At 37.4% G+C, this 24,736-nt stretch overlaps 1 protein-coding gene across 9 annotated transcripts in view; it reads right to left on the reverse strand.

Annotated features, from left to right (window-relative positions):
* The window catches only part of ATP11B (ATPase phospholipid transporting 11B (putative)), a 65,697-nt gene that overhangs the window by 18,132 nt on the left and 22,829 nt on the right, over nucleotides 1–24,736 (reverse strand). For 8 of the 9 annotated variants that reach the window (XR_014226690.1, XR_014226691.1, XR_014226692.1 and 5 more), the window contains exons 6-28: nucleotides 24,518–24,646; nucleotides 24,290–24,393; nucleotides 23,013–23,060; nucleotides 20,208–20,272; nucleotides 19,574–19,655; nucleotides 18,479–18,629; nucleotides 16,290–16,487; nucleotides 15,847–16,005; nucleotides 15,379–15,551; nucleotides 14,909–14,977; nucleotides 13,918–13,991; nucleotides 13,729–13,832; nucleotides 13,394–13,593; nucleotides 12,465–12,668; nucleotides 12,039–12,192; nucleotides 9,277–9,379; nucleotides 8,890–9,035; nucleotides 8,023–8,082; nucleotides 7,597–7,724; nucleotides 6,607–6,745; nucleotides 3,277–3,342; nucleotides 2,889–2,992; nucleotides 2,088–2,253 (exon numbers count right to left, since the gene is read on the reverse strand). Coding sequence is in view for 6 of the 9 variants with exons in the window: in XM_082287857.1 (XP_082143983.1) it covers nucleotides 2,088–2,253; nucleotides 2,889–2,992; nucleotides 3,277–3,342; nucleotides 6,607–6,745; nucleotides 7,597–7,724; nucleotides 8,023–8,082; nucleotides 8,890–9,035; nucleotides 9,277–9,379; nucleotides 12,039–12,192; nucleotides 12,465–12,668; nucleotides 13,394–13,593; nucleotides 13,729–13,832; nucleotides 13,918–13,991; nucleotides 14,909–14,977; nucleotides 15,379–15,551; nucleotides 15,847–16,005; nucleotides 16,290–16,487; nucleotides 18,479–18,629; nucleotides 19,574–19,655; nucleotides 20,208–20,272; nucleotides 23,013–23,060; nucleotides 24,290–24,393; nucleotides 24,518–24,646 (2,826 nt within the window). In the remaining 3 variants the exon portion in view is untranslated. The remainder of the gene's footprint in view (nucleotides 1–2,087; nucleotides 2,254–2,888; nucleotides 2,993–3,276; nucleotides 3,343–6,606; nucleotides 6,746–7,596; nucleotides 7,725–8,022; nucleotides 8,083–8,889; nucleotides 9,036–9,276; nucleotides 9,380–12,038; nucleotides 12,193–12,464; nucleotides 12,669–13,393; nucleotides 13,594–13,728; nucleotides 13,833–13,917; nucleotides 13,992–14,908; nucleotides 14,978–15,378; nucleotides 15,552–15,846; nucleotides 16,006–16,289; nucleotides 16,488–18,478; nucleotides 18,630–19,573; nucleotides 19,656–20,207; nucleotides 20,273–23,012; nucleotides 23,061–24,289; nucleotides 24,394–24,517; nucleotides 24,647–24,736) is intronic. The other variant, XM_082287858.1, reaches the window with a different exon arrangement.

The raw sequence follows: 24,736 nt of genomic DNA on the forward strand, positions 1-24,736 counted from the left end.
GTGACTCTGTCAAATGCAAAGTAGAAAGCAAATAAGAAAAAGAAAAAAATTGACTAGAAGAGATGTACAAAGCAAAATCCCCATGGCCAGGAATCAAGCCATAGCCACAGGAAAGGTGTTAGACATTCATCAAGATTCCTTCTTAAAAATAAGAGGCCCTACTGTGTCCTTGACAGCACAGCTGTAATGGAAGCAAACTGAACCCAAAAATTCTTTAGAAAGGACTCCTAAAGCAAGAGAATGCAGCAGGAAGTATATGGATAAAGGCAGGAAAAAAACATACAGATTTCTGGGTTCTAACTCAAGCACTTCAAGAACAGGAAAACCTCAAGAACCACCCCAATACACTGCCAGACAGCAACAGCTGATGTACAGCAAGGAAGGAAAGGGAATGTTTGATAAATATTGCCACTAGCTTTTGAAGGGGGAAAAAAGATAGGTAGGTATCATTGCCTATAGACACTAATCCAAGAAGTGCAGTAATGTGCAATCCAGAGTCTTAACAGATCTAGCTGAACAGTCTTCTGAAAGTCATTGGTTATTTACCACAGCTTTTAGCTAAAAATTCCAAGACAGGAAAAAGCAGCCAATATTCCAGTTCTGAAAAGGGACTAATGGGGTATTTTGGCTAGCAGTAGGCTTGTCAGCATGATGCTGATCCTAGACAAATGAAGAGAACGTCTCACATGGATTTTTTCTACCACACAAAATAGAAGGGTGATATAATTTAAGCAAATCAACGTGCACTTGCATTAAAGTAATGACAAGGTTCAATGCTAAAGATAACAGCACTGATGCAGTGCAGTCAGGAGTTCTGTATGGCACAGAGCTCAGTGCCATTTCCATTAAGCAATTAGGACATTACAAAATTAATATGGCACACAGATGGACAGAAACTGCTAACAGGTTTCAGGCTGCAACTGTGCATGGGATATCTCTGACAGCTGGGTCCTTCATTCACTTTCACTGTTTCTGGCCCTGTGCTAACTGACTTCTCATCAATGACCTGAAGGAAATTAATCACCACCTGCAGATGTAGAAGAAGCAGAAGACAACAGGTGATTGATGTATGTTATTCTGTAATCTGAATGGGGACTCATTATTTCCATACTTGGCACTGATGTCTGCTGTGCTGGAAATACTGTGTCCACTGGTGAAATCCAAAATTCAAGATGAGGTTGAAGAATGGTGAAAATTACAGGAGGAACACAAGAATGATGAAAAGATTCTAAAAGAACCTTTTTGACAGAAGATGCAAGTCCAATCTACCTACCAGTGCTAAAATTAACTTGATCACAAACCTAACTGTGAATAAAATAAAAACTGTAATAGAAACCTTCTCAGGTTAGCAGAAAAAGTACAAAAAGATAAAATGTTGAAAACTGAAACCAGAGAGGCACTCACTACTAGAACAATAGGTCAGGGTGACTTCTCCATAACTGTCTCTAAAAAGAAAACCCTCAAACAGAGATGAGATACTGACCTAAAAGACAGCCTAATCTCAACAGAATGATTTAAAGGATTGTTTTGTAGCCTGTGTCAGGCAGAAGGGAGATTCCATTACCACAGCATAACTTTAGACCTTGTCTATGAATCTGGGAAACCGCCACATGGGTAATTAGCTTTAATTACAGAATCAACAATCAAATGCATAGCATATGAAATGACTGAGATTTAAGAAATACTAATTAAAACAAGTTTTACTAAAGTAATTTTTAAAATTATTGTTTCCATCACATTTTAAGAACTATTCGGTGCCAATTACAGTGGCAGCTTCTAATACTTCTAATGCCTAGGGAAAAGTCAGTTACCCTCTACAAAGCAGTATAAAAATGCACAGTATGATCCTTTCATACAGCAGCAAGCTGAGATGCAAAAGACTGAGTGACCCCTTCATAAATAATTCTATTCTTTTTGTTATCAATTACTTAAACATAAACATTACTGCCTTGTAAAACGGTGTCCTCACTTTTGTGATTTTAAATTAACAAGTGTATTTCAAAATGAGAACACTTCTCTGCATTAAACATGACAGCAATGTAAGAGGGTAACTATTGGTCAAGTTGGATACAAAAGCATAACATTACCTGAGCTTTTTCAGTACTTGTTGGTTGCAGATGTCTGTACAGCACTTTCTTCACAACATCAATAAACAAACAAGCAACTACTATGAGGATTATGGCAAACCAAGCAGAACCACTTGACAACAGTTGAACAAATACAAAGTACATATCCTGGGTATGTAAAAATGGCCTGAAAAGTTAAAAGAAGTGGCAATTACTAAAAAACTTCTAGTAACAGAAGTACAGCACAGGCTGTCTCAAGAGTATCTTACTTTACATCAAGCAGTGAGACTCAGGATACAGAGTCACAACTGCACCATGTCCATGTAGAATTCAGCAACCTGTTGGACCTGACCTGCAAATAAACTCCAGGGAAAGAGAGTACTGAACTTCAGAGGAAAAGGTTCTGATATAGTTTTAAATTGAGTTGCAGAGAATCGATCACCATCCTATCCCTCCAGACTCCAAACTACAAGCAAAAATGCTTCACTTTACTGATTCAAACCCCATCATCTTTATTTCTGTTGCAATTATTTAACTACTACATAGCACCTTTGGGCACCTATTTACTTCTTAAAAATGCCTTTACAGTCACAGGCTGTCAGAGTCAGGTACTGTGGGTCCTTGAGCACAGGACAGCAAAGCTGTCACTGCTTGAATTTTTCAATCACCAAAAGCAAGTGGCCAGTCTAGGTTTAAAACATTTTTTTCCACAAACCTGTCATAAAATTCAGAGCAAGATGGTAGAAAATAATATTTCAGTGGTTTTTTTAGCTTAATCAAAATTACATGTAATAAAAAGGGGGAAACAAAAGAATCACTTACCAGATAATTCCCCCATAAAACAAGGAGAATATGAAATAAAATACAATGGATCCCCAAGTAACAAAATGGTTTATCCATGTCCAGAAGTGAGTTTCTAGTGCCATCTAAAACAAAGATAACTTCCATGAGCCTCTGTTTTCCACTCACTTCACAGAAAATGATAAATACCAGTCAGAACACACTTATGAACTTTCAGCCCAAACAATAAATACTGTTGCAACACACAAAAAACTAAAGAAAAATTTCAACCACTGTTGAAACTAAATGTAAAAGTCACTTATCTGGAATCCTCAAGAATCAATAACTTTTGAATAAATTTTAAATTATTCCTTTATTGCATATTTGCCTATTCATCCACACACAGAGAGCAGTCGGAGTAATACCATACCTTCATCGTAACAGTTATAACCATAACGGTGAAGACCAAAGTACCAAATGTCCAGTTCCCAAACATCTAAGAAAATGGCAAGGCAAAAATCATGGAAGAAAAAAATATTAGTTAAGAGCATTCACAGTAGGAATCTTTTCAAGTCAGCTACACTAAAGAAATAAGACATAAGCTTGTGACAAGTAATCATCATGAAAAAAGCAAGGAGGATACAACACAAACTACTAGAAAAACTACAGCTTGTGAGAAGAGCAAAATTAACAACCCACAAGTCATCTTTCTTCTTGGTTCAAAACAAATCACCACAAAGGCTACATGAAATATGGAAAAAAAAGGCCAAAACAGTAATATGAAATGATAGGAAATGAAGAAACCAATTTGATCAAGTAATTATAAGTGTCCATAGAAAGGAAACATTGTGTGGAAGGTATTCACTTTAAGTGCAAAACGCTTTTGAGTTTAAACACTTCCAGATAATTTTAAACATGCAGCATCAAATGAAGGTTCACTTTTAACCCCAAGCACAATTCTACAATTCAAAAATAATGGTGCCATTGTATTTTAGAAAATTCTAAGGAAAAGACACTTTGTTTCAAGGCTAATAAACACAAAATTAAGCTTCAATTCTGAAACACTAAAATCTGTCACTTTTGTTTTCTCTTGTGCACATAAATTAAACTATCAAAACTCTGAACAAGGTCTACAACAATAAAATCTCAGCTCTGACAACCAAGCAGGGATGCTGAGGTTGTATCTATCTATGCACATGCTACTCAGAACTGCCATTCTACACCAGGTCCAGCCTAGAACCAGCTGGGGGACCACAGGGAAGATATTGCTATTTCATAGCTGGTTTTGCCACTGACAAACTGAACAATGACCGAATCCTCAACTCTGTGTTTACTGGTAGCAGAGTAAGCAAGCAAGGAGGAAGGTACCACATGCAGAGAGGCAGTCAGGGTCATCCTAGAGCTGATGTGTCAGTAGAGCACAGGGGCCCGGAACTGGGATTCACACAGTTGTAGTTCTTGTTACAGAGCTCTGACAAAAACATCCCAACAGCCTGAGAACAGATCTCACAACTGCTTCTCTCATCTATATACAAGGTACAAAACTGAGGCAGCCATGAGTCGGGATTTACTGATAATTTTAAAGATCTTTGTTATAACATGCCTTCTTGAAGCCTTGGATTTACTTGTCCCACCAACAGTAATGGTTGACAAGTAATGTGCTTGTTGTGAACTGCTGCAATATTCATCTTAAAAGTAAAATTAAACTTCTTCTCCTGAGTGACCTGTGAAAGAAAGTGTCTTTGCTAACGCTGCTCTCAATGGTCACAGAGTTAGAACACAAAACATGAACAGGTTCTTGCCACCATTTTATTTTTGAACATTTACACTGTGGATGCTGCATCCTTTAATCCTAAGAAGTAACAGATACAATATTTTGTATCTCCTCCTCTTCTAAACTCTTACCATTTGCCTGTTAGGTTTCAATATCTGACGACATGCACAGCATGAAAAAGGGGGGAGAAAAAAGAACTAAAAGATCAAGTAGTTGCACAATGTGTTGAGGTAAGCCTAACAAAGCACCAGCATTAACAAATTATTTACAATCCCTCCTGTTCTGCTGTGCTCTGAACTGAGAACTTGGAATGGAAACGTGAGGCCTGGCACTAACACTACCCTGTATCACAGATCTTTACAGGTGATCACTTCTTGAGGACTTATTAAGAAAGCACTTCAGCAGTGCACAATATCCTCTTGCCCTTAATTTTGGCTTTTCCAGGCACACATTAAGTTTGCAAGAAACTTTATGCAATGCAGATACTTCACTGCAACACAGTTCTACCAGTTCTAATCAACACCATTTAGCAAACACAGAGAGGCAGAGTAACTAAAAAATCAGGAAAGTCTTAGAATTTATTTGAAGTCATATCACATGAGAAGCTAAAGGGCAGCTGCCAATTCCCCAAACCAAACAGTTGTTACTAAATACAATGAAAGAAGTCTCTTCCTGCCCTGTGGACATTTACTAAGCAATTTTGAAGTGAGGTGCTTTGACAACTGAAGATGAATGTACCACAGGCACTGATTCATAGTCTAAAATTACCTCATTACAAGAGTCCTGAAGGACCTTTACAACTCACAAGAATTTCAAATCCCACAGCTTGTAACAAATGACAAGAGAGGACACACTCCTACCTCAGCTGGAAAGAGACATTTTAGTCTAAAGCACAAGTATTTTAACATTCTCATCAAATATCTGATGATGGAATGAGTGCTCCAGGTGGCTGCACCACTCCCCCTTCACTGTTCCTCCCTCCACAGGGAGGCTGCCAACCACCAGCTCAGCCTGCAGCCCCTCAGGACCATTCTGTTCACTCTCCATACATCACTGTATTTCTGACTAAACTTCCTGAGCTCACGCCCACTCCCTGGCACCAGGTGACCCCTGGGAATTCAGCAGGATGCTGGTTTTGTCCCTTGTGCCATAACTTGCAACTCTGCCAAGTGCTATGAGAATTGGCAAGTTCTTCATGCCAGTATTAAGAATGGCATAATGAGAAGCAAACGTATTTTCCCATTTCTACCCATGTTTAACAAAGGAAAATCAGTATCTAATTGTTCTAAATTGAGTTGACTAACTCAGAACCAGGGGAAATAATGAAACAGACTTGTAATGGTTTCATTCAAGCTTTAGAGTTTTTTTGTAAATGATTCTTCCTGTGAATTTTAACATCTTTAAAACAGAAAGTGTCAAATTAGTATTCAATGATTTCATTAAGTTATGGTCTTAAAAATATTTATTGAATAAAAAGCATAATTTAAAAGCAGCTTGCACCACTAAATTAAAAAAAAATTCTGAGTAATCCAAATAATATATTTTCAGGAGAAGCTTTAACACTTTTGTCAAGTTTCAGCCTAACTTTATAACAGTTACTGAAGAGAAACCATTGCTTGACACTGCAATTAAGTCCAATTCAAAATGAGTTTTGAATGAATGAACATAAATTCTCATTTGCTGAAATTATGAAATACGATTTTGACAAAAACAGTTTACAAAATACAACAAAGTTTAAGACAGCCATGGTACCATCTATTACCTTGAAAGATATGTTTTTCAGGGACATATGCTTTCTGACAACACCTTACAATTTCCATACTAAGAAATGTTACTCTTGAGAGCATACACGAATACTGACAAAGAATCTTTGATAATTATGCTGTTCATAAAAAAAAATTTTTCAGACACAGGAGGATTTTTCTAAAGAAAATTAAGAAATATCACCAAAAATACAATGGTAGAATAACACTTATGATATTGTACCTGGCCATTTCCCAGCAGAGAAGTGTCTTCTCCCATTAGAAGATATGAGCCATAAAAGAAAACAAATGCATGGAAGAAGCCCAAGATGGTCCAGTAAAGAAATGGTTTAAACCCCAAATGGGCATTTTTACTGATGTCTCTGCAGAAACAAAACAGATTTTGGATTTCACACCGCCTATAACCATCAGCTATCCACACTGCATGACTGCTACTTCTCTGAATAAATGTAACTTTCAACTGCACTGAGACACATTTAACAAATGCTGACATATGAAAAAAATACATAAATCACGGACAAGAAAAGAACTCTGAGCTCTCATGATTTGGCTCTGCTTTAAGCAGAGGTCACTAATGGCAAGGGTCTCTAATGGGTCAAATTCAGAATAGCAAAAACTAGAATTCTTGTCCCTGGAGGTGGAACTGTAAGAGGAAGAAAAATCCACATCTCCTGATACTTATCCCCTTGCTCTGCTTAAAAGACCTTTACAAAAAGAGAAACATCAGAGAGACATCTCTTTTTTACAAAAATACCTACTTTTTTCTCCAAAAAGCAGTATGCAGTGCAACATGCTACCACTGGGAGGACATCTAATTCTACAGGAAATCACTTCTACTCTTAGTAAAGGATTTTTTTGTGGTGATTCCCCAAAACCACGGTGTCCTAGTTTTTCATTTTCCTGAGTGATTTTCACCTCCTACATGTAATGGAGGGGAAGGCTGCCAATCATGTAAGCTGACCAAGTGCTCATTGCTCTTCCACTCTTAACATGGCTAACATAAAAAGACACTTCTCTAAAAATACTCCTTTAAATTAACTTTTAGGATGAGAACTATGTAGCTTCAATTCTTCCTCACCAAGATAGCTACTAAAAACACCTAAATTACAGATAAATATTGTATAAATGGCTAATGGCAAATCCAGAATTGTGCAGATGCCACTGTTGCTTTTCAGGATGTGCCCCTGTGGGAATGGATGCAGGACATACGTACCTGTAGAGCACAGGTTTACTCTGCAATACATGCGGGTGCACATGCTGCTCAAAAAGACTGTAGATGAGGACAGGCAGGGAAGTAAAACAAATATTGTACAAAGTCAGGTATACACTGTCATAGAGCGTCTGCAAAGGAAAGCAAAACGTATTTTATGTCTCAGAAAGACAGAAAGTGTTTGTAAAAGATTTATCAGCACACTAATAGCAGCAACGTTGACTACTTACATGAATTTGCTAGTTAGGAGAACAGCTGTACTCATATAACAATCTAATAACATCAGCTATCAAATACAGAAAATGAAGCTGGGTATTTGCTAAGTCTAACATCTCTACTGATCCTCGTGTCACTCTTTCCTATTTTCTTAATTATGGACCCCAAGTGTTTCACAGACATTTACCAAGATGTAAGGCATGCAGTACTTACTTGTTGTGAAAACAAACAGAAGAACTGATATAAAAATTGTGGTGTAATAAAGCACACATTCTGAAATAAAGACAAGTGAAGGAAATAGTTAATCCTCAGTACATGCCTCACAGCCCTAAAAGAAATTGCTAACTCTTACAAGCTGATAACAATACACAGGAGGAGCATAAAGCATTTCAGCATTTTGCTTGGCAAAGTAAAGCAATATACTTTGCTTGAGAGCATATTTTGTTTGTTTGTCCTTTGGGACAACGAACCTGAAAAGTATGAACTTAATTATATGTGCTGAGTACATCTCACTATGGAGTTTAAATAGTACTAAAGTAGAAGAAATCCATTCATTTTCCCCTCAGTTCCTTTTTAAGAATTAAAATAGATTCCACATGTCTTTCAAGAAAACTGTGCCCTGCTTATTGTGAGTTTGTTGCACGGGAGCAAACAAAGCAGAATCCAAAATATAACACCATGCTATTGCCTTTAAATGAAAGGAAATAAAAAGGGACTTGGAAGCTAAAGCTGAAATCCCAGATAAAATTCAATGAAGATGGTGAGTTTTGACTTGTTAAGAAAACTGATGATCAAATAAAAAAACCAAAACCACCCCAACCAACCAACCAACCAACCAACCAAAAGCCCTGCCTTGAGAAAACAAACACATCTGCCTCTCGGCCTAGACAAACTCACTGTGGTACCTAAAGCCTATTTCTAGGTGGAAAGGCTGAAAAATTTCATAGTTAAACTACTGCATTTGGTTGTAAAATGTAAAATAAAAAAGCCCAGAAAACATGTCTGAACAAAGATATTTAACCTGATCCTGACAAAAATCTCAGATCTGAAAAAAATTTCTTACTGGGGAAAAAAACTCACCTTATAAAAAAAGTACTGTACAAGGGTTGCTATTCTAATATAGTAAAAGTGCCCATGAACAAAAAGCAACTTGGAGAGGAATTTAAACCGTGCTATTGCATAGTCACTATTTCTTACAGCTTGCCTTCCTTCCTTGCCCATGATTCCTGTTTGGGAAAAAAAACACAAAACAGGTTAAGTATAACAAAAACTCAAATTTAAAAAACCCAACAACATACATCTAAAGCTACAGTTCTCTTTTCTCGCACTTTGACATTGTAAGGACTTCAGCTGCTTTCTGTTGCAAAAGAAGACATTAATCTCACACTTACATCTAAAGGAAAAAGCTCATTTGATGCTGCTTCAAATATTAGAAAGCCTCTATTGCTTCTGACAAAATCAAGTTACCTATGCCAACATGTGCCTCCTGGATCATGCTCACATCATTAGCACCATCTCCAATCGCTAACGTTATGGGCTTCTCTGGAGAGGTTTTTAACAGTCGAACTACCTGGAAAAAGAAAATGAAGCACTCTCAGATTAGACAGTCTACCTACAAACTGTGTCACCAATTCCCAAGTATCTCAGTTAGCTGCATATCTGTAGATATAATTAATATGTTTTATGAACATGCATGTTTGGGTAAAAAAAAAAATCTTTGGCATATCACATGCATATGTTAATTCCTTCTTTAGAAAAGCTGCCTTTTTTGGAGCACAAGCCTGATTTAAATATTTTATCTGCCTTGAGCCTATTTTCCTGTTCTTATTTCATTGCTCTTTTACAACTCTTAGTTTGGCGCTTTATCATACAAAACAAAGTCAAGTCAAGTCAAGTCACATTTGGAACTGAAAATTTACTTACTGAGTAATACAGTTTTAGTGCCCTTTAATAACCCAGATTCTTCATATTTATAATTAATGGAACTAATCCAGGTGAAAGAAGAATTTGAAAAAGCAAATGCATTAGCTAAAAGATCAATACACTGTTATTAAGGAAAATAGCTTCTTTCTAATGCAACTTCATTATCACCAAGGGGTATTCTCAACTGACAAAGAAACAAAAAAATATGACAGAATGAGGGAAAAAATTGTTGACATACAAGGCCCTAAAATACTCAGAAGAGGAGCAGTGGTATCAGATCTTCAATGTAAGTGTCAATAATATTCTAAATACAGAGGAGTTAGATGAGGTTTTTGGTTAAGGTGAATTAGTGATTCATTAACCTCCCACAGAGCTCTAGCTTAAGACAGAAGCTTCACTAATTCACTTGTAAAAGGGCTGCAGGCAAAGGTATGAATGCAGATCAAGAGGTTTTCCCAAACCAAGAAAATAAATATGTATGAAAAACATTTGCCCCCTCAAGTTCCAGAAACCCCAAAGTGGAAATACCAATGAAGCAACTGCATGAGGTTAAACAGACACAAAAAACTGTATTGGAGTAATTGAGTCGTAGCTGACAGTGTCAGGGCCATTGATTCACAGGAGTGGGAATTCACTTCACACGAGGAACACAACAGTGATGAAACACAGCCCCCAGCCCAGAGAAATCCACCTGATTGTGGGAATACATTCCCTAATTGCAGGTATTAATATTCAAGTTTAAAGGTTCCCCATTCCTAAGGGCTAATTATTTCAAGTACATTTAGCATTAGATCCTAGGAAGCAGCCCCAGAGAGGTAACAAGGCTGCAGGACATCGCCCAGATAAGTCCTCTGAAGATCCCCAAGGCCTGGGTAATTTAGACAGACAACCATCTCTGTGAAAAGGTCAAGGCAAATCCTCTGGCAAATTTTAACAGCAGCAATCGGCAGCAGCTCCAAAGGACTGACATGATGATGTTTAAAAAAGGTTTTGAGTCATAAAACATACCAAAATTAGTAGTGAGACTGCTAACCATACATTAACATTCATTATAATTAAAGATGCAGGAAATATTAAGCTGAGTTCCAGCTTAATCTTGGAATAAACCTTACAAAAAGGCTGCCTACAGCAAAAACTCATGTGCTAGACTAGACTAAACTTCCCTGCACTTCAAGTTGTATGGCATTTGTCTTGGTCATTTATATACTTCAATGTTTGAAACTAAAAAGTCACTGCTATCAAAATTACATTTTACTGTACTTCATGACTCAAGACAGGAAATAATATCCATTATCTGCTGGAGAGAAGAGGAATTAAGGAAAGCAGTACAAAACATAAATCAAGTTAAATGACAAAATAAGAACAAGGACCTGACACTGACAAGTAACTGCACCTTAAAGAAAGAGGATGGCAAAAGTTTCAGCTAAAAGAATGTACAGACTGGACATATCCAACAGATTGGTTTACTCTGTGTAGCTACAACTTCCTTTTAACATTTTATTGAAACTAGCACTATACCAGGTGAACAGTTCTATACTGATTTGATTCTAAAGACTGCATTACAACTCTGGCTAAATGCTGGAAGCAGGAAGAGTGACCTCAAAACAGGTAAAAAAGCTACAGTAAAACAGCCTGCCCTCTTGCACATCTAGTACCTCACAGAACAGTTTCCTAGTGCTTTAAGGTAAAGAGATGCCTTTTCATGAAGAGAAAACTTCAAAAGGAAAGAATATTATAGTCCTTCATAGCTTAACTTTCTGGAGTAAAAAAAAAAAAAAAAAAACCACAAAATCTGAATTTGAATCTCATCCAACAGGTATTTGAGTAAAATTCAGTACATGTGAAGGAAAAATGGTATTAGATGAGAGCATTAAGGCAAATCTCTACTGAAGACTAGGTCTTGGCTTCCCTTTTACTTCCTCCTCAAACTTGGGTATTTTAAAAGAATTTAGAGAAGCACAGTTGCTCCTTACAGGTTCACAAATTTTCAATTCAGCTTTTTTGGTTTGGAGAAGTGATGGAGCAGCTAAGGCAAAAGCATGCAGGTGATCAGGAGAGATGCTGCCTTACTGAACACTCGAGGCAGAATAAAGATGAGCTTGGGGCAGTATTTTGACTTCTCCATTCACTTGCAAATTTTCAAACACACATGTAGAAACTTCTGAGCAAATTACTCCACTGAATTTAACAAGGATTTGGAAGTCAAAAAAGGTCAGACAAACAAACAAAACCGTTTCAGAAATCCTTGCCTCTTCAAAGCATGATAAAAATACTTCAAAGGCAATCCTGATCACACTCTCACTTACCTTTGCTTTCTGAAGGGGTGCCATGCGACAGCACAACACTGCAGAACAGTTTTTGCAAACTTCCATGAACAGTTTTTCATGTTCCCTGAGTGCAAGAGAGAGGCTGGTCCCATCCACAACCAGTCCATGCTGGATAACATGGTCTTCCTTTATTCTATTTGGGGACAAAAATGTTGACGTTGTACTGGTGTTAACAGTAAAATTCCAATTTTGCTATAAATTATGTTGTTGGCCAGACAATAAGCAAAGGAGTTAATCTGTCAGAGAGACTGCTTCTTCCAGCCTGTTTTTATATTAATAAATAGTTTTTTTAAAAGGCAACTTCTTTGTTTGGCACATGCATCAAAGAGACTGCCATAAAATTTAAAAATGAAAGCAAGCCAAGCTAAGATCATCGCTGAGATAGTGACACGTCAGGTATTTTACCTCTTGGCTAGCTGCCTCAGTTGTTCTGCACAGGTACTGTCTGACTTGTGCTGCACAAGCTCAAGGATGTTCATGGTTCTGTGAAAGTGTCCACAGGACAAACTGACACTAACAGCTGTTTCGTGCTTGTCTCCAGTGAGCACCCACACTTTGATACCAGCCAGCCTGAGGGCTTCTATAGTTTCTTGGACTTTCTCTTGCAGTCTAGAAACAAGAAAAATCTTAAATAACCAACTGAACACTTTACAAACAAAAGAGCTCACACTGTAACTCCACGTTACCACTGTAACCCCACTGTCATGGTGAGTTAAGCCTCTCTTTCCAATGTTACATGTATCATCAGAGAATCATAGTCTGGCAGACGATATTCTGCTATCAGCAACAAAACAAAGGCCTTGATGAAACAAAAACTAAACTTCAATCCTGCTAAGGGATCAAAACCTTGTAATAAGCATATCTTGATTTAAACTAGGCACCATCGCTGCACTTAAGAAGCTTCAGAACAGTCCACAGTAATTCCTGGCTACTGTGGTGCATGAAAAGCTTCTCATGCCCCATGTGCTCACTTCAGTGTGCAACACACCCTGTGACCTACAGAGCACAAGCAGAAGCAGAATGCTTTGCAAAGGAGCTGTGTGTAGAAGCTTTCCCAAGGAATTTGCTGTCACACTAAATATTTACTGCAACTGTTCCATTTCACATACATGAAAACTCTCCTGATGCAACACACACTGCATCATTACTATTAAAACAGAATCAGTTGGTACAAGGTTTGTTTTGAATGTGCCTCAATCCAAAGGTAAATATACTAAACAAGAACAGCACAGAACTTTTGGTCATAGTGGGAGAGTTTTTCACACTTCGTATTTCAGGTATAAATCCTAAACTCGCTGGGTTTGAGCGTAGAGAGCAGTAACTCCACTGCATACTTGTCTTCTACTCCTGTAGCCCCAAGTAATTCCAGATCCCTTTCTATGAAGTTGAACACATCTGCTAATCTCTCTTCCCGCTGCTGTAAGGCAGTCCTGGCCTCATGAAGGCGTTTGCCAATTTCCTGGTACTCCTCGGGTGTGAATCTTCTGTAGGCCACGCACAAAGTTCTTAGGCCCTTCTGTGAGAAAATAAAAGACTACATTCAGAGTAGACAAGATTTCCATCTGAGATGATATCACCAGCAATTTTTTCACTACAAGTCACAATTCATACTGCATGAATTTCCTTCTGATCAGCTGAGGCTGGGAGCTGGGCAAGCACATACACTTACCAAAGCAAATTCATCCACATGTATCCTTGTTTTGTCTATTTCTCCACTCTTGCTACGAGGAAGAATGGAAGACTCTGCTCCCTTTGTGAATAAAAGCTTCTCCCCTAGAAAGTCAAATAGAACTAAAATTAAAAATAATGCCATTTAGGAAGCTCTCAAGTGCTGCTTGTGCAATTTGTGATCACCTACCTGAGGGACTCTCTACAATGACACTCATTCGTCTGCGATTTGGATCGAACTCCAAAACATGAAGCAATTTATACCTGTATTTTGTGTTTTAAAAGAAGGAGCGGGAAGAAAATACTTTTAGAAATAAATTTCCAAAGACAATTACTTATAAATAGACTCTTACACCACAGACCTTTCCTCAAAGTGTCATTTTTATACAGAAACTCTGAAAGCAATGCTACCACTACTGAATAACACTGTTCATTGTTTTTTATCAGTTTATATATGCTTGCTCCATTCTGTAAGAATAAAAGGTTCTTCTACCAACAGGAATAGTTTCCTGAATACTAACTTGACATTTGGAGATTACAAGCAGCTCTTATCTATTTCTTCATCCTTCCGTTGTTACTTCTAGTATAACTTTGGAAACTGTATTTTGTTTCTGACATTTGTAAAAAATCTTCACTGTCAAAAAAGTGTGTGTGCCTGGGTAAGGGGACTAGTTTTTGTTATGTTACCACTAGCTTAGAAAATTAATTTTAGACATTTAACTTCAAAGTACTGCCAACTAGCTGACACAGATCAAATGGGTAAAAGGAGTTACACAGTTACTGACAATTTGTACTCATTTTGGGAAAGTTTAAAATATCTAATTAGATTATGCACTGATGAGACTGATTCTGGGAATTTCTAGAGCTGAAACAAGGCTTGAATAAGCAATTCAGTTTCCCAACTCTGCTACAGTCTCAACCTTTGAGGAATGGGTAAAGATACAAACTGTTACAACACACACCTACACAGAGTAACTCACACAAAATTCTTGCATCTCAGCTACAATTGGTAAGGAATAAGATGCAAGGTGTCTTGAAGACATCAAGGGAAAAGCATTAAACAGAGCACGCTGTGGAAAGGCAAGGTTTGCTTATGAACAGAGAGGATTAAGAGGAGAACATTACATTAATCTTCACTACTGTTCTGTCCTTCAAAATAATCAAGGAATAAAAACAAATACCTCTCTGGTTTTCCAAGACTTTTTACTTCCATACTGTCTCCACTAATTCCAGTAAATACTACTCCAACCCTAAAAGTAAAGGAAATATACATTTAATTATCACTTTAGACAAAATGCCTATTAATGGAGGGATGGGAAGACGGCAGGGAAAAAAAGGAGAGACTCTTACACCCCATTACTCTTCTCTGCTTCTAGGGCAAAATAAGAATGCCCGTTTCTGCAGTATTTTATTCACATCATACTCTGACCACTGTATTTTCTCAAGTATTTTCATAAATATTTCAAATCATCACTTTATAATACACCTAGGGGGTTGTGTATTTCACATTTGAATGGTTTCCCAGTAAAGTGTCAGTGCCAGGCCCTGGGCTTCACCAATGTCCTGAGCCATTTTTACGGTTGCTCTCCCCATGGACAGCCTGCCCTTGCAGGCAGTTCCTGTCTCAGACAGTCCTGGCAGGGCTGCTCACCGGCTTGCAGCTTCCACTAAAGCCTTCTCATCTGGTGAAGAAGCGTAATATTCCAACGGGGATGTTATTCCGTTGGCATGCCAGGGACCATCAGCACCATCTGTCTGATCTGCATTGATCTGCACTGTGTGACACAGACAAACTGCTTTCAAGAAGAGCTCTTCCTCTTTCACCTATAAGAAAGAAAAAACTTGATTTGTAACATTTACATAACAACACAGTTTTGAACACACTCAATAAAATGTTTTTACTTAAAAATCTGTCAAGCATTTAATATTTAATAATCACATCTCAACATGTTTAATAAATATTATTTGTTCATTAACACTTAAAAGCTTCTAACTATTCAGAAATTCTGATTTATGTTTGGTGCTTGTCTTTTTTATGTTAATGGTACAAGAATATTTCTCTGAAATAAAACACTTTCCATCTAGGATGACTAATGATGGGAAAACCAAAGAGCCTTACCAAACCATGCCTATTTCCATCTGGAGAATCTTCAGAAAATCCCTCTGGAGTTAGTTTACCATTGACCTCTTGGTACTTTATGCCATTAATGGAGCACTCCCGAAACTGCATCTCATTTTCAGTTAATGTACCAGTTTTGTCTGTAAACACATACTCTACCTTTTATAAAATAAAACAAAAAAAACCAGACTTGGAATCGCATGTACTTGTTAGAAGAAAAAAGATACAATAATATCCACTCACACTCTATTATACACATTTTTTAAACCATATAACCATATAAACCATTTAACTTCTGCCATCACATCTTTGTACCTTATTTTAAAATTAATCAGAAATCAAATCACAGGTAATAAAAAGCCTGCAATAACAGACTTTAGTACTGAAAACTAAGTAGAAAATAGGCTGAAAAAACCCAACAGACAACATATTTTTTACTCTACCTGTCCCAATTCCTCATTGAGGTCTGAAGTATTTACTTGTGCTCTCTGGTTTGTTTCTTCATGATAGAGGTCAAGATCCCAGCCAATAAAAAAAGATCCAAGAAATTTCTGCATCTCAACAGTCACATAGAGTGAAATAGGTATGATAAAATTGTAAAGTACCAGAAAAGCAAGAAAATCTGAAATAAACCTCAGAATCTACAAGAGAAAAAAAGAAAATGTGAAGATTACCACAGTGATCAGGTGAAACACGGTGACTTAATTAGGCTTCAATATGCATGAAAAATGACAAACTGGGAGAGCCAGAGAAGCCCAAGTCCCACGTACACATGAGAGAGACAACACAGGCATTTGCAGGTTGCCCCAGTAACACGCCTTCACACTGATGCAAAAAGTCTGCCTTAAGCTGTGACTGGAGGTTTCAATTCACAAGTTCATTAATTTTTATCTCTCTACTGAATCTGTCAGGAGGGCTGCCAATTAATATTAATTGTCATGGTGATTCTGGTTTTGAACTCTGAAAGAGTTTGGTCTGAAAAACGAATGTGTTCCCCATTCCATCAAACAGCATGATTCATAAAAGCTTTTCTACAGAACCCTGAATTGTGAGGCAAACAAGTGATTTTCCATGCTGCCAGAGGAATCTGCAAGTACTCTGTTGTTTCAGGACAGCAAAGTCAAGAGGGCTCCTGTCTACTGGCATTCCCCAGTGACTTGAGTGATCCAGACAACACGAAAAGAAAGGGATTTCTTTTATGCCTCTTCAAATCATTGTGTTCCACACACACATTCCAGGCAAACACCTATGTAACAGGATAGAAACTTCTCTTTACTAGGTATGATAATTTTAACAAACCCTAAAATGCAACACTACAGTCTCTTTTTCATCTGCACAACAAACTCAGTATCTAAATTGTACTTTGGGAAGACTCTTACCAACACTTGAATACTGAGCAAGAGATTAGAGATGACAAAAACCAGGCCACCCTCTTTTAACTCCACCAGATATTGGTGCAGGAGAACATTTTAAATAAAGGAAGCATAAAAGTAGTCAACAATTTGCAGAGTTAAATAATGTCTGTTCTCCCTCATTAGGGAGCACTGCTGTCAGTATTTAATAAATAATTAAAGTAGCTGACAAAAACTCAGCAAGTTCTGTGCCTAAAGAGATCTTCCAAACTAAACCAGAGAAGACATATAGAAAGTGTGAGCAGTAATTCATCTAAGAGAAGTAGTGACAATCACTTAAATTCGAGAGTTTCTTCAGCAATGGCAAAGAAATAATCTGCACACACAGGAGGAGATGGAAAGCACTTTGAGTAAGGATGCCAGCATGCTGAGAAATGCAAAGCAGATTGTGGAAGTCAACATGGCAGACAGAAAAACAAAGACATGACAGAAGGAGAATGACACTGCAGAAACAGACATGGCTCTCTACATTCCTGATGGCAAAGGTAAAGGAATGGAAAGATTGAGGAAATACTTATCCCTGTTCTATTCAGAACTGAAAAGCTCCACAGGCTAGACTAACTTGCATAGCAATTATTTCAAATTAAGCCCCTGAACTACTTCGGACAAAGGTAGACTCATACAGAAATAAAAAATTAAACAGAACACAGAAAAATACAGACTAATTGAAAAGAGACACTTTTCAGAACCACAGATTTCAGAAACACTTTAAAATATCCCTTCACCCTCTTAAAAAGAACTGAGAAGGCAAGCAGGAGCTTGAGCAAAATTACAGCCTTACAAAATTGCCCAAATCATCCCAACATCACAGAACGTACAAAATTCCTGAAGTGTGAAATCACTGCAATAGAACATACACAAGAACAGCCATTCTCCTCCTCTTTTCCTTTATGGAATGACAAAAGACATCCTAAAGAACAATAACTAGAACATAGACCATCAGAAATATGTCCTAACAAAGCCTTTTCAAAAATTTTCAAAAAACTTGGTCTTTTAATAAAGGAAGAAAAAGTTCAACCAGTAACAGAGATAGAAATATTTCTACACAATGGTGAGGCTACATGGGACTAACTCTCTCAAAAATCACTGAGACAACAGCACACAGACTGGCAAATGGATCATGTGGTGGTTACACACCGAATAGACACATAATATACATGATATTGAGTGTATACTGGTTGAGTGTTCCTCAGATACACAACTGGGCAGAACTAAGTTACCTTACTGCTGTTTCTTTCATGCTCTGTTTTTTCATTATACCAAGGTTCATCCCATTTCTCTTCAGCTTGCCATGCATACTTTAAAATAGTGCTCAAAATGGCTTCAAAGAGGAGGATTATTAGATAAATAATCAAAAAGGAATTCATGGACCTATAAAGAGGCAAAAAAAAAAAAAAAAAAAAGCAAGCAACTTCAGTTTTACTTAATCTGTTGACAAATTGTGGTTACATGACTTGATCAAAACCTTGTCGGACCTTTTTTAAAAAGTGTATCCTGTGCTTGATATGGATATAAACTTTCTATGTGACAAGCAAGCAACACAATGGGAAAGAAATTCTACATCTAAGATCTATGAAGACTAGATTAATGTGCAGGAACACCCCAACACCTGACTTGTGTCACACTTGCAGTCCCAGACTAGTGGGGCTGACTTATCTTCTCTTTTTCCCTGAGGACCTTGCAAGGCTGTGAAGGCATTACAAACAAGCACAGCAGAAACCCATGGCTGCACCTTTTCCCCAGCTGGAAGAGCACTGCCATGGGCAGCTGAGTATTTAACTCAGGCCAGCCTACAGCAGGATACAGTCACACCTGCCTCTGTGTTCTGTAACCAGCCATAGCCAGACCATCCTTCCAGCCCTCCTTTGGTGACTGAACTTCTCTTGTGCACACTACAGTTAAGTTTGCATGTATGTTTGTTGTTTGTATGTAGCTATAGAGGAATAATCAATCCCACATTTGCACAAGAATGCCAGGGGGCTCTCTCAGATTTTTAGTAACTGGAATAAAGGAAGCATATCAGAACTCCTTTTCCTTTTAAAATAAATCATGAGATTCAATATAAATATCTACCACACTAACACCTATCCTGCAACAAGGAGCAAGCTTGGGTATTTCCACTTTGTACACTACTAAAGCATGAAATAACAAGAAATGGATTTTATCTTTATAGCTTCCTACTGCAAGGCAAGGCAATTAACACTCTCTTCCCTTTGCCTACAACCTAATGATGAGATCACCAGGGTTTTAAGATTACAGAGGAAAAACTAAGTTAAAGTTCTACAAAAAAGAGAGATATTAGAAAATAAACATACTTTTCTACTGCTGACCGTTTCTGAGATTTACTCTTGTAATTTAATGCCATCTTTGTCTCCATACCTGTATACACAGCAACACCTGGGAAGGAAGGGGGGAAGAGTTAGATTTCATTTTCTGCATAAATACAATTTGCAGAATTTTTCATTTTGAGAGATATAGGATAAAAGCAAAGGGTGGTACTACTTCAGTGTTTACTATGAGACAGTATTTTGTACTATTTGCAATACTCTTCTATAGTAAAAACAGTACTACTGAAGTAATTTTAACACCTACTTTAACAGTGTTCATTACTATGACTGTACTGCTCTTCAATACGTATTTTATGGAAATCAGCATGGTAAATCTCAGGAGAAAACCTTGAACAATAGGTAACAGTAAGAACAGTCATTTATCCATTGAAGTTAAGTTATTCCTTTATCAAACCACTTCAAATATTTTCACAGAGCAGAGCTGGAACTTTATACCCTTAGAGATTCTTCAGTGTAATATCATTACTTTCATCTATAATCATATCCCCTCAGGTAACAGTCAGCAAGATTATTACAATTTCTTCAGTGCAAGTAGAATTAAAACACAGTTCATCAACACGCTTTAAGAGAATACTCTTTAAATATTTAGATGTCTACAAACCAAATATTTCTTTAGTGTTTTTTAATCTTGCTCCACGAAGTAAGAGACTTTCAGGCCCAAGAGGTCTAAAAAGAAATAGACATATCAGCATGTAAACATCAGCTGTTCTGTATTTGAGAACTACTGAAATCCAGTTTCCTATGCAAAGCTGTCCTACATCCCCTACAAATTCCCAATGCAGCAACTCCAGCAGTCATCTTACCCCTTTCACCACACCTCCCACACATCTCCACAGAGCTCTCTGTTTCTTTTCATGTTTCCTTTGGTCACTGCCATACTCCCCCACCACTGTTCCATATCCCATAATTATTGACGGGGCTAAATATTCCAAATGGCTGGTTCAGAGAGACCCACAAGTTACTTGGGAAGCAAGCAGTGAACCCATTTGAGTTCACAGTGCTCCCAAAGTGCTGCTTTAGGTTTGGCTAATCTACCAATCCCCTACCCCTCTGTCAGACTGAAATGATCTAGAAAGTTCAAAAGCTATTCATACCGAAGAAACAAACAATTAAATGGACAGCACCACAGGAGTGCAAATTTTGTTTCCTAACACAGGAGGTAAAATTTCGTAATGTTTTTTCCTCACATGTATCACAATACAGTAACACATTCATTTCTTTGGCTAAGTTCACTACAAACAGTGCTGTGAAAATAAGGGTCTAGTTAGAAACAAGGTTAATATAAGGTTAGAACCGTATGTTCTACTGCAGAAGCTGCATCATCTTTAGAAACTGCCAGCAGGGTTGGTTTGAAATTAAAAAAAAGAAGTATTTTTGCCACTATTTGAAATGAAAGCAGAAATTTAACAACTGCACTGGCCAGATTGACATATTGGGTAGAAGCAAAAGAATTAGAAGTTCATATGCAAAGTGCTTTGGCACACAAGCCCTTGGGTTTACCCTACTTTTCCTTTAGCTGTGCCACATGCAGGCCATGATCACTATTATATAAACAAAGCTCTTAAACTTCAAGCTCCTTTGAAAGTATAACCTGAAGTTATTCAAAAAACCTCAAAGCCAAACCCACAACCCACCTCCCACAGTCAAACGTTTAACTTAAGTGTTACTGCAAATGTAACAGTTACCATCACAAATACCATGTGTACCAATTACACACACAGATTATGATGGATTCTTTAAATTAAACGTGCATCTGTTAGTATTTTAGGCTAGACTCAAACTTCAACTGAAAATATGAACTAAAAGCAACTAAATGCCTGAGCATTTAAAATTTTCATATAAGAAACATGACTTATATTTCTGAGTTCAATTTTGTAAAACCAGTCCGACAAACCCAAAATACCAAACCTGAATCAGTGCAGCACAGACCAGACAAGTTTACCTCTGACAGACAGAAGATACAGCTCCACTAGTAGTCAGAACTTGCAATTATTTTTTTCACACTCCTTTTAAACCAGCTCTGTTTTACGTTGTCAACTGAATCATTTTTTAATAGATCATCCCAAAGCCAAGCCTGTGAAGCTCAGCAGTACTGAATTCTAAAAAGCTCTAAGTGAAGTATCATTTACAGTGACCTTAGCAAACAGCTGTGTGGGTTTTTTGGGGTGCCATGGGTGGGGTTTTTTTGGTGAGGGTGACTAAGCCACTGAACTTGGGGCTAAGTGACCTGGCTTCTACACTCCCCATATTTCTTGCAAAACCACTGAAAACTCCTCAATTTACTCTGAACTCCATGTCACTCCCATCTGAAGTTGACAGATGTTTGCCAACCTCAGACTGACACACATTCAGGTCCTCAGACTGAAGGCACATATCACATGGAAAGCAGTACTCTTTTAATATTCAAGTAGAAATATCACCAAAAAAAAAAAGTGTAAAAGATAACATTTTGGACATGACAAGAGTGAAAGAACTGGAACAGATTTACCGGTTTCTGTGAACAAGCACTTCACCTTTTCAGAAGAGGTGACAAAATTTTTTGGAAGCTGGACAATCAACAACTCTCAAGATAAAATAACTGATTTTGAACGCTAAATATTTCTGAAAATTTGGTAATTTCTTGTGAGTGATTTCTGTGTCTTTATTTCAAACCATGATCATTCTCAATCCTGTTCTTCCTGTTTTCTCTCCTATCCTGTTGTGGTGGGGGGAATTGAATGAGCAGCTGTGTGGATGCCTGGCTGGTAGCTGGGACCAACCCACAGCAATTAGAAATCTTTCCAGGAAGTCCACATGGAAGTCTGAAAATGGCTTCACGTCTTTGTTTTTGTATTTGCACATGTGTTTGTTACTTGCTGTGACTGCACAAGGAAAGGTGGTGAGCACATGATATGTGCACACAGTTGTGTTGTCTGTGACAGATGTAAGCACTTATCTGCACAGTCCAGCTGTAGTTTGAAACAGATACTAAAAACTACAAATCTGCAGCAGAGGCTTTGTTAAACCAGGAATTTCCTAGGGATTTCAACTGCAAAAACTTCTCAGTGCCTGTGACAACAGGGGATCTGTTGTAGTCTATGTAATATGTCAGTGGAAATTGTTCCAGATCAATAAATGCTTTAATTAACAAATAACAACAAAGCTACCAGATGATAAGCAGTGACTAAAAATTACCTACTTCACGACAGTCAAGCTTTCCAGAACTCCTGTATTAAATCTGAAAAACTGGGTAGTAATGACTTATTTCGCTCATTTTTTCTCATCTCCATCTGAAGTATGCAGCTGCAACTGATACTTTTAGTAAAAATACCTCTCCTTTCATATATTCAACAGTAACTCTTGTGATGGTCAAGATTTTAACCACCTCCACGTGTTCTAAACAATCATCTTATACAATTTTACTCACCGTACTATTTCTTCTGCTTGTTGACTTACAGTTATTCTTCCAACGAATCTATGCAAGATGGACATGTCTTAGAAATACATGAAGACTCAAAAATGCAAAAACCTTCTCTATATTTACAAAAAAGTCATTAATGGTTCACAAGTAAAAAATAAATCAACTTTTATTAACAAACTAAACCAATATGGCAAAACTGGCAATAATTTTACAAGAGGCATTTAGCAACAGAAACATTTATCCCTGAAAGGAATAGTCATTTGAGAAAGCTTATTAACTCTGATTGATTACCACAAAAGATTATATTCATTTAAAACAGATTGTGACTTCTTGATGATTCAGTAAGAAATAATTCCTCAAAAAATATAAGTTTGCATATTACCCACGAGAAATAGTAACTTCCATTTAATAAAGCAAATCTACTATGCATTTAAAAATCTGACATGTGCGTATTTAGCATGACCCAGCTACAAATAGGGACATAATTGTGATTGTACATATAGTACAATCACCATAGTGATTGTACCTTAATTTGCTAAATATCAAATATTTGAACATCTGTTCAAACTGAGTATCTTAGTTTTAAAAGACTTAATATTTCTCAAAGATCTCCAAGCTTCTTAAGAACAGCTGCTATGATACACTCAGATTTTAAGAACTACTTCATAGCTACCATTTTCCATTATACAATTCAGAAGATACTTGGATGGGAATTCAACTTCTGCTACCCACAACGCTGTTTTAGAGAGTCTATGACATTGGTTGCTGATGTTAAAGCACACAAACACATATGCCTGTTTTTAATCTAAGGTTTTGCTGGTCGAAGAATAGAGTTCAAATCTTCTCTGGAGCATATGTAAAATAAATATGACCAACACATATCCTTAGAATTAGACTTGAGTCAATTCCACTTTAAAAATATCCTGTATAATATTGAAATCTCCTGGCAGGACCTTATACAACTTTCTTCACCCTCCTCAAACTGTAGGCCATTTAATTCTTTAAAATCTAGAAATAAGTGTACTGATTAGAACTAAAAGGTACATAATTAAACTAAAAAAAGATAAATACTATAATGTCTGGTTTACTACTCAAGTACTCAAATTTAACTTGTCACTTACAACTTTCAGTAAGCACGTATGTATAAACACAAGCTGATTATTAAAACCTGAAATTCAAGCAGATGTCTGAAGCTATTTTAATCCTAGCAAGACCTGTAACATTCTCAGTATTAAACACCTCCTTCTGATTTAATTTCAAAATATTTACCAATAAAGTGATACCTGTATAGATCTGCTTCTGGCTGCTGACATTCTATAACAGCTACCAGTTTGTCCAGGTTGGCAACAGACTGCAGCACTGCTGTTTCTGGGACTGCAACGTGTGTCTGTAAAACAGTGCCCATTGGGTTAATATAGGACTACCAGGCAGCAGGGTGGGTATTTCAACAGGCTGAACGAAAAATGGCACCACAAATTTACTACATTTTATTTCATAGAAGTAACCCAGACCTTCAGATTGGTCTCTCCATCCAAACTTGCAGTGGTAACATGGCATGAACCGTCAACTCGGTCAGATGACAGGAGCACCAGATCAACAGGGAAAGTCTCATCTTTGGCTACTCTGACAATGTCCCCCACCTAACAAAGTGAACATAGATCAGAAAGATACAAAGAGAGGTTTAAAGAGCAGAGTTCATTTCAGAATTGTTACCAAACCACAGTGGTTAG

This window comes from Coloeus monedula (genome assembly GCF_965178545.1).
Source record: "Coloeus monedula genome assembly, chromosome: 10".
Classification (NCBI taxonomy): Eukaryota; Metazoa; Chordata; class Aves; order Passeriformes; family Corvidae; genus Coloeus; species Coloeus monedula.